This window comes from Pongo abelii, chromosome 1, assembly GCF_028885655.2.
Source record: "Pongo abelii isolate AG06213 chromosome 1, NHGRI_mPonAbe1-v2.0_pri, whole genome shotgun sequence".
NCBI classification, from domain to species: domain Eukaryota; kingdom Metazoa; phylum Chordata; class Mammalia; order Primates; family Hominidae; genus Pongo; species Pongo abelii.
In genome coordinates this window covers 210,494,186-210,507,586 of record NC_071985.2, presented here as the reverse complement: position 1 = coordinate 210,507,586, position 13,401 = coordinate 210,494,186, and the positions used below count along the sequence as shown (strand labels likewise).

At 41.4% G+C, this 13,401-nt stretch overlaps 1 protein-coding gene across 4 annotated transcripts in view; it reads left to right on the top strand.

The window, feature by feature from the left end:
* Positions 1-13,401, top strand: part of KDM1A (lysine demethylase 1A) — a 63,996-nt gene that overhangs the window by 49,907 nt on the left and 688 nt on the right. For all 4 annotated transcript variants that reach the window (XM_024250483.3, XM_024250486.2, XM_024250485.2 and 1 more), the window contains 8 exons: positions 1,569-1,703; positions 2,453-2,526; positions 3,613-3,724; positions 7,619-7,751; positions 9,397-9,584; positions 9,960-10,074; positions 11,859-11,986; positions 12,633-12,779. In XM_024250483.3, the coding sequence (XP_024106251.1) occupies positions 1,569-1,703; positions 2,453-2,526; positions 3,613-3,724; positions 7,619-7,751; positions 9,397-9,584; positions 9,960-10,074; positions 11,859-11,986; positions 12,633-12,779 (1,032 nt within the window). The remainder of the gene's footprint in view (positions 1-1,568; positions 1,704-2,452; positions 2,527-3,612; positions 3,725-7,618; positions 7,752-9,396; positions 9,585-9,959; positions 10,075-11,858; positions 11,987-12,632; positions 12,780-13,401) is intronic.

Sequence of the window (13,401 nt, the reverse complement as noted above, 5' to 3'; positions counted from 1 at the left end):
AGCAGGAGATTAGCTGTACTGGAGCCAAGTTTTCATTGGTGAAGACCAACAAATCATCAGCCAGTTCATTGGCATAATTATTTCTGTTGAGTTGCCGCCACCCCCACCTCTGTTCCCCAGGGCTGAACCGTTAGGGCTCTTCTCTGCCACCACCTTCCAGAGCCCCAGGCTCCAGAGCATTAAAGTCCAACCATTTGTTTCTCCTCACCCTGCCAGCTGCAAAGGTCGCATCAGCTTAGGGAGAAAATAGCCCCTGGAGGGGGCCTTTATAGTGCATACTCTGGGTGTGCCTATGACTGGACTCTTGCCTCACTCTCACTGTGCCTCATTCTTCATCCTCTCTAATGAAGAGATCTCCAGCTCACAGTCTTCATGGATTGTGGTAAGGATGAAATGAGAAGAGTGGTTTAAGAACTGCCAAGTGGCCAGGATACCTGTAGGGTGCCCAGTCTCAGGCTTTGTCACTCTTATCCTGTGTGGTATCATCAGAAACCTGAAAAAAGCTAACATTAACAATGGTTCCTTAAGATTCTTTGGCCAGGCACAATGGCTTACGCCTATAATGCCAACACTTTGAGAGGCTGAGGCAGGTGGATCATTTGAGGTCAGGAGCTCAAGACCAGCCTGGCCAAATGGTGAAACCCCTTCTCTACTAAAATACAAAAAATTCGCTGGGCATGGTAGCACACACCTGTAATCCCAGTTACTCAGGAGGCTGAGGCATGAGAATCATTTGAACCTGGGAGGCAGAGGTTGCAGTGAGCTGAGATTGTGCCGTTGCACTCTAGCCTGGGTGACAGAACAAGACTCTGTCTCTTAGAAAAAAAAAAATTCTTTGACCTTTTACATATTTAAAAAATACATTATAGGACCAGGCGTGGTGGCTCACGCCTGTAATCCTAGCACTTTGGGAGGCCGAGGCGGGCAGATCACGAGGTCAAGAGATCGAGACCATTCTGGCCAACATGGTGAAACCCTGTCTCTACTAAAAATACAAAAAATTAGCTGGGCATGGTGGCGGGCGCCTGTAGTCCCAGCTACTCAGGAAGCTGAGGCAGGAGAATGGCGTGAACCCGGGATGCAGAGCTTGCAGTGAGCTGAGATGGTGCCACTGCATGCACTCCAGCCTGGGCAACAGAGCGAGACTCCGTCTCAAAAAAAAAAACAAACACACATTATGACAATTTGTTTCCGAAAATAAGTTTAAGTTACATTAGCAACAGTTTCCTTTTTGTGGAGAGTAAATTTATTTCAATACTGGGTTTTTTCTTTCTTTGTTTAAATTAATGGGACACTCCTCATCCTTCTCATTTGTTTTAGAAGGCAGCCCTGATCTTACTTATCAGATAGAGTTGTGGTACCTTTATGTCAAGCCCTATAAGATTTCTTTCCTATTTCCCAAATGGAATGATGTAGGTTAGAACAAGTATTTAAGAATTCTAAGGACTTTGCATTGTAGTCCTGTTTTGTTGTGATAGCAGTTTTGAGGAGCCAAAAAAGGGTACATGTGATGTAGACATAAACTACATTACTATCTGGAATGGTAAATTTGTGCTTTTCCTTCTTAGATGGTAAATTTGAAAGAGAAAATTAAAGAACTTCATCAGCAATACAAAGAAGCATCTGAAGTGAAGCCACCCAGAGATATTACTGCCGAGTTCTTAGTGAAAAGCAAACACAGGGATCTGACCGCCCTATGCAAGGTGTGGTATACATACATGCCTAACTGGTTTTATTTGGAATCCTAAGAAATAGCACAGATCTGGGGAATTTTGGAAAAAAGAGCCACTAGCCAATCACAGGTGCCTTCAGTGCAATGAAGACGATTTGGTACATAAGGAGCCATGGGGATTTAATGGGTTAGTTCGGTTTAAGACCTGCTTGTCCTGTCTTAATAATTCTTATCCTGTCTTAATAATCTCATCATTTTATCTTAAATCTCAGTTTAGCCCTAACCATTTAGAGTAAGAGTATTAAACATGGACTTCAGAGTCATTTGGGGTCAAACTGTCTGATTCAAATCCCTAACTTGGAATCTCGAGCCATGTGACCTTGGACTCCTTCATTGCCTTATCTGTAACATGGTCTTAACACCTTGTAGGGTAATTGTGAAGCTTAAATAAAATGATGTATAAAGTGCTTACCCAGTGCCAGGGACATGGCATGCTTATGAAATGGTGCTTGCTATGATTTTTCATCCCCACTTTGTAGCACACTAGTATGTTTCTTCCATTATTTTCTCCTGTGTGCTCTTTGCCTCCCCCTAATATTCCAGGCCCCCAACTGTAACTTGTCTCCAAAAACAAAAATCTCTCAGCTCTATCTAACCCCAGCCTAAAATGGAGCCACACTTCCTATACATGATCTGAAGAGGAAATATGGTCCAGACCTTATACTCTGTGGTGGATATCTGACCCTTCAGGGTAACTCAGATTCACTTAACTTTTATCAGGAATATGATGAATTAGCTGAAACACAAGGAAAGCTAGAAGAAAAACTTCAAGAGTTGGAAGCGAATCCCCCAAGGTAAGGAAAACAAACAAAAGTTCAGAGGGATAGCTTTTACTGTTCTTTCAGTTTAATTTAGAAGGAAAATTGTAAATCATAGTGAGCTTTTATTTATGTTCAGTGAATGGTTTAAATTGTTAAATAAATGAATGTTTGAGGTTTCTAAATCCCCTGCTCCTGTATTTTAATGTGTCCTAGATACCTAAACAGATTGTTTCTAAAGAGAGAGCCTTTCTCCATAAGATCTGATATTTGGATAAAGATGTAATAGATGGAAATTATCTTTCTTGAGGGGGTAGAAGGTGCTGTTGCTTTACACTTCCATAATTTTGGGAACTAGTGGGGTATTAGACTTTATTTCCACTGGGTTTTTGACAGTGAATGCTGGTGAAATGTTTTCACTTGCATCCAGCCTCCACGTAAATCTGTTTTGTTCTGTATTCAAGGATGCTGCCCATCCTTTCTTTTTTTGAGATGGAGTCTCGCTCTTGTTGCCCAGGCTGGAGTGCAATGATGTGATCTCAGTTCACTGCAACCTCCACCTCCTGGGTTCAAGCGATTCTCTTGCCTCAGCCTCCTGAGTAGCTGGGATTACAGGTGCCCACCACCGTGCCCAACTAATTTTTGTATTTTTAGATGGGGTTTCACCTGTTGGCCAGGCTGATCTCGAACTCCTGACCTCAGGTGATCCACCTGCCTCAACCTCCCAAAGTGCTGGGATTACAGGCATGAGCCACAGCATCCGGCCTGCCCATCCTTTCTATAGAGTCTATGCTGTGTGTAAAATATAAGACATTTTTTACAACTAATAAGCTTTTATGATACAAGGTGATTTCATATGAAGTATTCTTTTTTTTTTTTTTTTTTTTCAGACAAATGAGGCCTACATGTAATTTGCTTTACGTAGTGAGCTTGGCAATGCTCTAGACATCAGAGATAAAGAGGTTAATAAGACAGATAAGATGCTACTTTTTGATTTGTAATTTCTTCATATAAGGCACAGCCCTGGCTTAGGTTCTGACACAGTTACTGAGATCAGCTACATCACACTGAGAGAACTAGTGATATCTTTTAATAATCCTGTACTCCTTTGTTCTTTTGCAGTGATGTGTATCTCTCATCAAGAGACAGACAAATACTTGATTGGCATTTTGCAAATCTCGAATTTGCTAATGCCACACCTCTCTCAACACTCTCCCTTAAGCACTGGGATCAGGTAAGTTTCCCTTATTGTTTATTTTATTGCACATGTCTTTGAGAGGGATTGTAAGAGAAACAGTTAATTTTGTATGTGTGTTTTTAAACAGCTTTAGTAAGAGACATCATTTACATACAGTGAAATTCACCTATTTTAAGGGAACAGTTTATTGATTTGCCAGACTTCAGTCATAAGCCCCCACACAATCAGAATATAGAACATTCCCATCATCCTGAAACGTTTTCTCCTGCCCCTTTGTAGTTAATCTCCCATGCTCTGGCTCCTGGCCCTGGATTTGCTTTATCATTGTAATTTTGTTTATTCTACAGTTTCATATAAAGCAACCACTGATGTGCTTTATCACTATAATTTTGTTTATTCTACAGTTTCATATAAAGTGAATCATACAGTACATAGCTTTTTGTGTGTGATGTATTTCACTTAGTATAGTTTTTGAGATGTGCATGAAGTTTTTGAGATTCATCTTTTTCGCCTGTATCAGTAGTTTGTTCCTTTTTATTATTTAGTAGAATTCCATTGTGTGGATATACCACAGATCGTTTATCCATTCACTGGTGCCTTAATGGGCATTTGGGTTGTTTCCCTTTTTTGACTGCTAATGAACGAAGCTGCTTAAGAATGTTCAAGTCTTTCTCTTGAGTAAATATCTATGAATGGAATTGCTGGGTACTATGGAAAGTGGATTTTTAACTTTATAAATCAACTTCCAAACTATTTTCCAAATTGCCTTCCCATCAGCAATGTATGAAAATTCCATTTTCTCCAAATCCTCACCAATCTTGATAATGCCAGTTTTTAAAATGTCAGCCATTCTAATAGGTATAGTAGTATTTGCATCTCCCTGATAACTAGTGATGTAGAGCAACTCTTCCTGAGCTTATGAGCCATTCATATGTCATCTTTGAGTAAATGTCTGCTCAGATCTTTTGCCTATTAAAAAAGTCTGGTTGTCTGCTTGTTGATGAGTTTTAAGTTTATTATGTTCTTTAAATTCTAGGCAGAAGTCCTTTGTCAGATTTATGTTTTACAGATATTTATTTCCTTCTCATCTGTGGCTTGTCTTTAATTTTCTAAATCTGTCTCAAAGAGTAAAAGTTTTTACTTTAATTTTTTTCTTTTGAGACAAGGTCTTGCTTTGTTGCCCAGGCTGGAGTGGTGTGATCATGGTTCCCTTGCAGCCTTCACCTCCTGGGCTCAAGTGATCTTCCTGCCTTGGACTCCCATTCCTATTTATAAAATTTTTCTTTTAAACTATGTTCTTTTTCTGTCTTGAAAAGAATCTTTGTCTCACCTGAGGTCACAAAGATGTTATCCTGTGTTCTCCTGCAGAAATTGTATGGGTTTAGCTCTTATGTTTAGGTCTATACTCCATTTTGTGTTAATTTTTGTGTATAAGGAAAGGTAAGTGAAGGGTTCATGTTTTTCCATATAGTTATGTAATTATTATTCCAGCACCATCCTTTTCTTTCTTTGTCTTGGCACCTTTGTTGAAAATTAATTGGCATGTAAGCGTGAGTATTTAAGGTTGTCTTTTCTGTTAATTTATCTGTCTATCCATATGCCACTATCATACTGTCTTGTAAGTTCTCCAGCTTTGTTCATTTTTGAACTATTCATTTTTGGCTATTTTAAGGTACGTATTTCCATAACAGTTTTAGAATCAACTTGTCAATTTCTGCAAAAATCACCTTCTGGGATTTTGATTAGGAGTGCATTAAATTTCTAGGTCAATTTAGGGTGAATTGCCATCTTAACAATATTGAATATTCTTATCCTTAAATACAGTATACTTCTCCAAAAATGGTTTTCTTTCATTTATGTCAGTGATGTTTTATAGTTCTCAGTGGGCAGGGCTATACCATCTTTTCTTAAATTTCAGTGTGATTTACTCTTCAAGTGAGAAATCACAGGGCTTCTTGGACCAATCTCTAAATCTGAGACTTTGGCCAGAATTAAGACTGTATAGGCTGGGTACGGTGGCTCATGCCTTTTTAAACCCAGCACTTTGGGAGGCCAGGGCAGGCGGATCAATTGAGTCAGGAGTTCAAGACCAGCCTGGCCCTGTCTCTACTAAAAATAGAAAAATTAGCCGGGCATGGTGGCGGGCACCTGTAATCCCAGCTACTTGGGAGGCTGAGGCACGAGAATTGCTTGAACCCAGGAGGCAGAGGCTGCAGTGAGCGGAGATTGCACCATTGCACTCCAGCCTGGGCGACAGAGCAAGACTCCATCTCAAAAACAAAAAAATGTATAGAAGTAAATTATTAAATTTTTACTTCTATATTTTAGTTTACATTATACATTTTCCTAATAAAAATTATTTTGACAGGCCGGGAGTGGTGGTTCATGCCTGTAATCCCAGCACTTTGGGAGGCCAAGGCAGGCGGATCACCTCAGGTCAGAAGTTCAAGACCAGCCTGGCCAACATGGTGAAACCCCATCTCTACTAAAAATACGAAATTAGCCGGGCGTGGTGGCACATGCCTGTAGTCTCAGCTACTTGGGAGACTGAGGCAGGAGAATCGCTTGAACCCGGGAGGCGGAGGTTGCAGTGAGCTGAGATCACGCCACTGCACTCCAGCCTGGGCAATAAGAGCAAAACTGCATCTCAAAAAAAAAAATTATTTTGACTTCTTAATCTTTAGATTATAATCTGATATTTTTAGTATTTGAAGAGTTGGACTTGTTAGAGGTAAAGTCTTGCAGAACTACCAGTTCCTTTATGGTTTTTCATGTAAATACTAAATTAGGCCCTTCTATTCATTGATTTATCATTTGATGTTTCAATATGTGTCTGTTTGTAATAGTATTACATTTTAAATGAGTGATTTCAACTGAAGTAGAGTGTTGCTGCCAGCCCAGTATTTTGATCTAATTTCCCCAAGAATTTCATGAAATTAGAAATCCTTACTAGCTTACAAAAAAAAGTTACATAGAAAAAATTTCAGTAAATTCAAAGAAGTAAGATCATTTTGGGGATCTTTAAATTCCAGGTCAATTCCTGACTTTTTTTTACTGAATGGACTGTCTTGGGCCACTCTTTAATGGTCCTAGATTACCTTCATCTAGTTTGACTGACTTAGTTTTGGAAATCTTCCTCAACTTAAAACCTATAAATTTAAAGAATAAAAACTGATTTTGCTCTCAGGTAAAAGAAAATGTAGTCAGGACTGTGACTCTGATATCCTTCAAGTCTGTAATATATTCAAAAGCCAGATAAATAAACTTGAATGATGTTTAATCATCTGAATTTCCTGGATCATCATTTTCCCTACCACCTCCCTACCCTAACCACCATAGAAGATCCGGACTTAGAGGTATTGGACTGGGATGATAAAAACTATCCAGGGAAGGCCGAGCATGGTGGCTCATGCCTGTAATACCAGCACTTTAGGAGGCTGAGGTGGGTGGGTCAGGAGTTTGAGACCAGCCTAGCCAACATGGTGAAACCCCATCTCTACTAAAAATACAAAAACTAGCTGGGTGTGGTGGTGCATGCCTGTAATCCCAGCAGTTACTTGGGAGGCTGAGGCAAGAGAATCATTGGAACCCAGGAGTCCGAGGTTGCAATGAGCCGAGATCATGCCACTGCACTCCAGCCTGGATGACAAAGCAAGACTCTGTATCAAAAAAAAAAAAAAAAAAAAAAAATCCAGGGAAGAAAGAAACTTCCCTAATCTCACTACCCAAAGATTTAGGGACATTTTGGTGTTTTCTGTTTATCCTTCAGTTTCCTTTGATAACTGTAGCTAAATCTGAGTGATTTGTTCTTTAGTTTGCCTTAAAATAGTGCCTGTTTCCACAAGCTTGTGTATTCATTGTTGTTGTACAGAACTAGGTGCAAATGACACAGATTAAGAAAAGGTTGGAAATATGTTCTTTCCTGTTTAGGATGATGACTTTGAGTTCACTGGCAGCCACCTGACAGTAAGGAATGGCTACTCATGTGTGCCTGTGGCTTTAGCAGAAGGCCTAGACATTAAACTGAATACAGCAGTGCGACAGGTTCGCTACACGGCTTCAGGTATGTCACTGCTTTACAAAAGGTAAGAGAGAACTCTTCTGAAACAGGACTGATCTTTTGTTAGGTGCGACCTATCAGGTATATTTCCTGATAGAGTGTTTATGACACCATAGGTAAAAAATTGGCATTTATAGACAGTCGAGCCTGTAGAGTCTTTGGTGGTTCTAACCCTATCATTTTATAAACTGGGAAATTGAAGCAAGTTTTAGAGTTTCCAGTTTGTGCATGAGCTAGTTGGATATTACTGGTTGAGCATCCCTAATCTGAAAATCTGAAATCTCTAATGCCCCAGTGAGCATTTCCTTTGAGCACCATGTCAGTGCTCAAAAAGTTTTCCATTTTGGTGACCCAGTGAGTTTGGATCTAGTTTTGTTAAGTATATTCATAAATACCAGGATTTTGGCCCCTGGGCTCCACTAGGACCCACCCCTTACATTTCACCATCCGCATTTTGGTCTTTGGATTCATTTTGGCTTTTTCTATGCATTTGGGCTAATTCGCGTACGTTTCGTTCCTAGTTCTGGAGCAGTCCTGCTAATAAGTCGACTTCTTCAGAGATAGAGTTTCTCTGTGCTTGCTATGGGGATAGGCTCCATGCTCATTATTATTGCTGGTTTCAGACTACATTTAATGTAAAGTGCAGACAACTGTTGGATTTTGAACTCCTCAAGATAACTAGTCATCTCCCTCTCTGAGAACCCATGTATGACTGTGTAGGCATGAGAAATGGAGACATAGCCATCAGTCTTACCCTGCGCTGCCCCTCTCCTTGGAGTTACTGAGATCACCACAGATGTTTTGGTTTTTTTCTAACAATCAGTGAAACAGTTTTCCATTTAATTTTCCCATCAGAGGCAGCTTGTAGTTGACAGTGCTGAGAAGATCTGCAGCCTTGAGTCTTTTGCAGGCAGACGGAGAACAGTGAGAATAGATGTTGTGCCATTTTCTTGAGTTCTGCAGCCACAGAAAATGAGCATGTACTGAGCTTTCATATTTGAGATATATATATGTATCTCAAAATATATATATAGTATATAAACAGACATTCATTAAAAAACGAGGAAAACGATGTTAACATAATTTCAGTACCCTCTCTGAGGTCAGCTTTGAACTCATTCATACTCTGACAAGCTGAGAATCACTGTGCGTTCTCAAGCATAGCACTGTGCATTCTCAAGCATAGCACGGTCCACAGTTTTAGGCTGCATCCCCCAGATCTGCATCATAGCCTTCTTGTAGCATTCTTCTGTTGGTCGATAGTGAGCAGCTAACCACGGTCAGAAGACATTGGTTCTATTGGAATGAGCATTTTACTCTTTATTTTTGGTCTAAATGTACTTGAGTAAGTGGTGTAAGGTCCTTTCATTAGTCTAGATCACCAGTGTATCAGGAGGGTAGTGTGGGGATGACAATCGAGGATTCTGAAGTTGACTACAAGGGTTTGAATCCTGGCACTTATTACCTGTGTAGCCTTAGATGAGTTATTTCACCTCTGCCTCAGTTTTCTTATGTGAAACATGAAGGTAATGAAAATAGAAAAATGAGAATTGAGAAATGGATGTCCATCTGTTGTACACCAAATGTTCAGTGTCCTTATCAGTGCCATATTCATCACCACTAGTCTTTTCCCACCCAACCTCTGCAGGATGTGAAGTGATAGCTGTGAATACCCGCTCCACGAGTCAAACCTTTATTTATAAATGTGATGCAGTTCTCTGTACCCTTCCCCTGGGTGTGCTGAAGCAGCAGCCACCAGCTGTTCAGTTTGTGCCACCTCTCCCTGAGTGGAAAACATCTGCAGTCCAAAGGATGGGATTTGGCAACCTTAACAAGGTAGCTTGCCCTAGACACTCCTGTCTACAGATCTGATGTACAAATAGCAGTCTTAGTTGTTTACTTGGTGAGGAGGTGGCCTTGCATTTTTGGGCCTTTGGCTATGCTCTCAATTGTGACATCAGGGCTGAGGCGTGTCAGTTGATTCTCTTCAGTGCCGAAGTCTATCATCAAGTGTCTGTTCATATGGACTTAGCCTTATGGGGTCATTTCACAAACTCAAGCTTATAAAAAGGGGATCATAAATGTCATCCTAAATAAAAAGGATTGCTGGGCTTATTTTGAAAGCAGATTAGAAGAGACTTTAAGGAAGTCTGTTGAAGCCAGTATTATCTGGCCCCTGTCACTGGCTCATGTGCTTCTTTCTTATGGTAGGTGGTGTTGTGTTTTGACCGGGTGTTCTGGGATCCAAGCGTCAATTTGTTCGGGCATGTTGGCAGTACGACTGCCAGCAGGGGTGAGCTCTTCCTCTTCTGGAACCTCTATAAAGGTAAATGCCTTCTAATTTTAATCTTTTCCATATCCTTACAGGAATATAGAATTTGAAATACTTGGGGTTTTCTCAATATATATGCCTTAATTTCTCTCTTTATTAACTCAACAAACAATTCCTGAAATATCTTCTAGGTACTGGGGTATAAAAATACCTGCCTTCAAGGAGCTCCCAACTTAGTGGGGATACTGTAAGCGGGGAAGCAGGCTTAGAACAGGGCAGTAGGTGGCGTGATGGGCTGAATGCCCAGGTTACTGGAGGTCCACTCAGACTGGAGGGACAGGCCCAGGGAGGCTTCCTACCAGGGGAAGCTTGCATTCCTCATTCTCAGACTGACTTGCCCCTGATTCTTTGATTACTTCCCTTACTATGTATTTATGAAATTCCTACCTCCTGTTCAGTTCTTTTCTTTTGTAATTGGACTTAACTCTATGTAGACTTCTTATATTTGTACCCCACCTCATTCCAAGAAAAGGCTGTAAAAATAAGACATTGGCCTTGTCAGTGCAGACACATCAGCTAACCATTGGCTTGCTCCCCATCCCCAGTTCTTTCCATTACTCCTCACTGCCCAATGGTGAATGGTCTTTCACACCCCAGGGCCTCTAACTTCACAGAGGGGGAACTTGGTTCCCTGAGCACATTGCTTTCTGAGAGCAGTAGCGTGTCTTTTCCCTTCCCCATCCAGGCTGTCAAGTCCTGTCAGTGCCAGCCTTACAATCTCTTGCAAACCTATTTACTTTTTTCTGTTGCCTACCTCCCCAGTCCAAGCCATTCTTACCTGTTGCCTGGACGGTTACCAATAGCTACTACTGCTATTCCTGCTTCTTTTAGTGACTTTCTACTGCTGAAAGAAAATGTTCAGACTCCTTATCTTGGCCCATGCTAAGGTTCTTCATTATCTAGCTCATCTCTACTTCCTTGTCCATCCCCAGGTTCCAGGCACATTCAGCTGTTCTCGCATCCTGGAAGGCACCATGCTGCTTTCTGCTTCAGAGCCTCTGCATGTACTGTGGTCTAGGCCTGGGGGGGCTGCTTCTCCCACCCCCTCGACCCCCCTTCCTTCCCAGCCTGTCTTACTCAGCATTCAGGTCTTGACATAAATGCAGTATTTCAAAGAAGACTTCCAGGACACACATATCTCCACTGCCCCAAATGTAAATTAAATACCCTGTATTCTTTTCCGTATAGCCTACGTTTTTCTTCCTAGCTTTTAAGTTAATAATTGTCTGTGTAACTTTGCATCTGTTGCTCTATTGGAATATATGGCTTATATCATATTTTTTATCCCCCTTTTCTAGTACTGTGCCTACCACCTAAGTCTGTTGCATAATTACTCACCAGATGGGTGACTGAAGACAGTCCTGGGCTTGGAGGGGCCTGGGATGGCTAAAAGGGATGTAGTCATTGTCATGGAGCTATCCAAGGTAGTCAAGGTTAAGAATTCTGTGCCAAAGTAAAGGGATGCTTAATAATTCCCTTTTATTAGCAAGATCTGAAATTATATCTTCAGAACTGCTGTATTTTGCCAAGTTAGAAGCAGTGAGGTGCCTGAGAATCTTACTTCACTCTCTAGTCTGCCGGCTCCTACTGGCTGGTTTCTGGCGACAAGAGTTCCGTATGCTGGTTCAGAAACATAATCTGTCTCTTCGCATTTGAATGGTGCTGCGTGTGTCTTGTCATCAGATTTCAGAGCACCAGGAATAAGGTGGGGCCTGATAAGGAAGTTTTTGAGGAAAGTCTGTAGGAACACCCTAGAATTATCCTTTCTGTTTCCCCAGCTCCAATACTGTTGGCACTAGTGGCAGGAGAAGCTGCTGGTATCATGGAAAACATAAGTGACGATGTGATTGTTGGCCGATGCCTGGCCATTCTCAAAGGGATTTTTGGTAGCAGTGCAGTACCTCAGGTAAGTAGGTAGGTGGGGCAAGGAGGGATCTAGGGTTCAAACTCAACCAGGGTTTAATGTATTTGCAGCATGTTCTTGGTCAGGACAGTTTAAGCTAGAATTGAGGTGTGTGCTTTTACATGAATATTAATGTTTGGAGTTCATGGCCTAAGCGTGGGGTTCAGAAAAGCCCCCCAGAACAAGAGCTGGGGAATCTGAAGGCTGTTAGCTGCATTTCTCCTCTGGCTTTAGAGTCACACCATATCCCTGACATTTTAGACAAAATGGCCAAACTCCAGTGAGTATCTCCAGGAAGTTTTCAGAGAACCTCTTGGTACTTTTTCCTGTTCTTCGAAATACTTTAACCCTTTAGGATTCCTTTGAAGGGAAGCATATTGTGAATTTATAAAAGAGAATAAAGGCCAAGCCCTGTGTAGATCTCTGGATTCACAGACAGGAAGGCAACATGGAGGGGCATCCTTCCTGTCTGCAGTCCTTTTGTCCATGTCTGTTTTAAAGCAGGCATTCATCACTTGATCACTGGCTCTCACATGTTGCCCCTCTTTCTCTTCACTTGCATCTCCACCCACCACTGCTTTTCCACCTTTCAAGGATTGATTTGTCCTTGGTGTCTCATAATGACTTTTGCTCCTGGTTTTTCTTTTAGCCCAAGGAAACTGTGGTGTCTCGTTGGCGTGCTGATCCCTGGGCCCGGGGCTCTTATTCCTATGTTGCTGCAGGATCATCTGGAAATGACTATGATTTAATGGCTCAGCCAATCACTCCTGGCCCCTCGATTCCAGGTGCCCCACAGGTGAGAAACTGGCAAACTATCTGGGCTTATTTGGGAAGAGGCCAGGATCTCATGATGTTCCTGATTTTTTTTTTTTTTCAGATTTTAGTCATTCTAGCTTCAGACCGTTTCAGATAAGAGCAGAGTTAAAAGGATGGGCAGCATTTCTGATTTCTCATAATTTGGTTTTGTAAATCTAGGCAGTGTACATTCAGAATGGAGGAGTCCAGAGTATAAGTCAAATAACGTTTTTCCTTATTCAGGTTTTCTCCCTAAAAAACAAAACCATTTTTAATTGCACTTCCATTTTGTAATGGCTCACAGAATTGCTGTAAGGTCTCAATTACTAGGGGCTTCCAAGGCATTTCTAAGAAATAACCCTGGGTCCTTATCTAGACCCTTATGCCAGACCCCGCTCCAAAGAGCGGTAAGAATCCCTCAGTGTCATAGCCCAGACCTGCTCTGAGCTGCGAGGCTGAAGCGTACCTGATCACCAAATGTCCTGTGCTTCAGGGTAGCGAGGCTCCCTCCCAGAAGGTAGTTATACATGAGGGAAGGACGCTGTAGAATTGGGTATCTAAACTGATGAGAACACATGTTAAGCATCACTTTAGGACTGAGGCTAGGTAGAGTTTTATTGTCT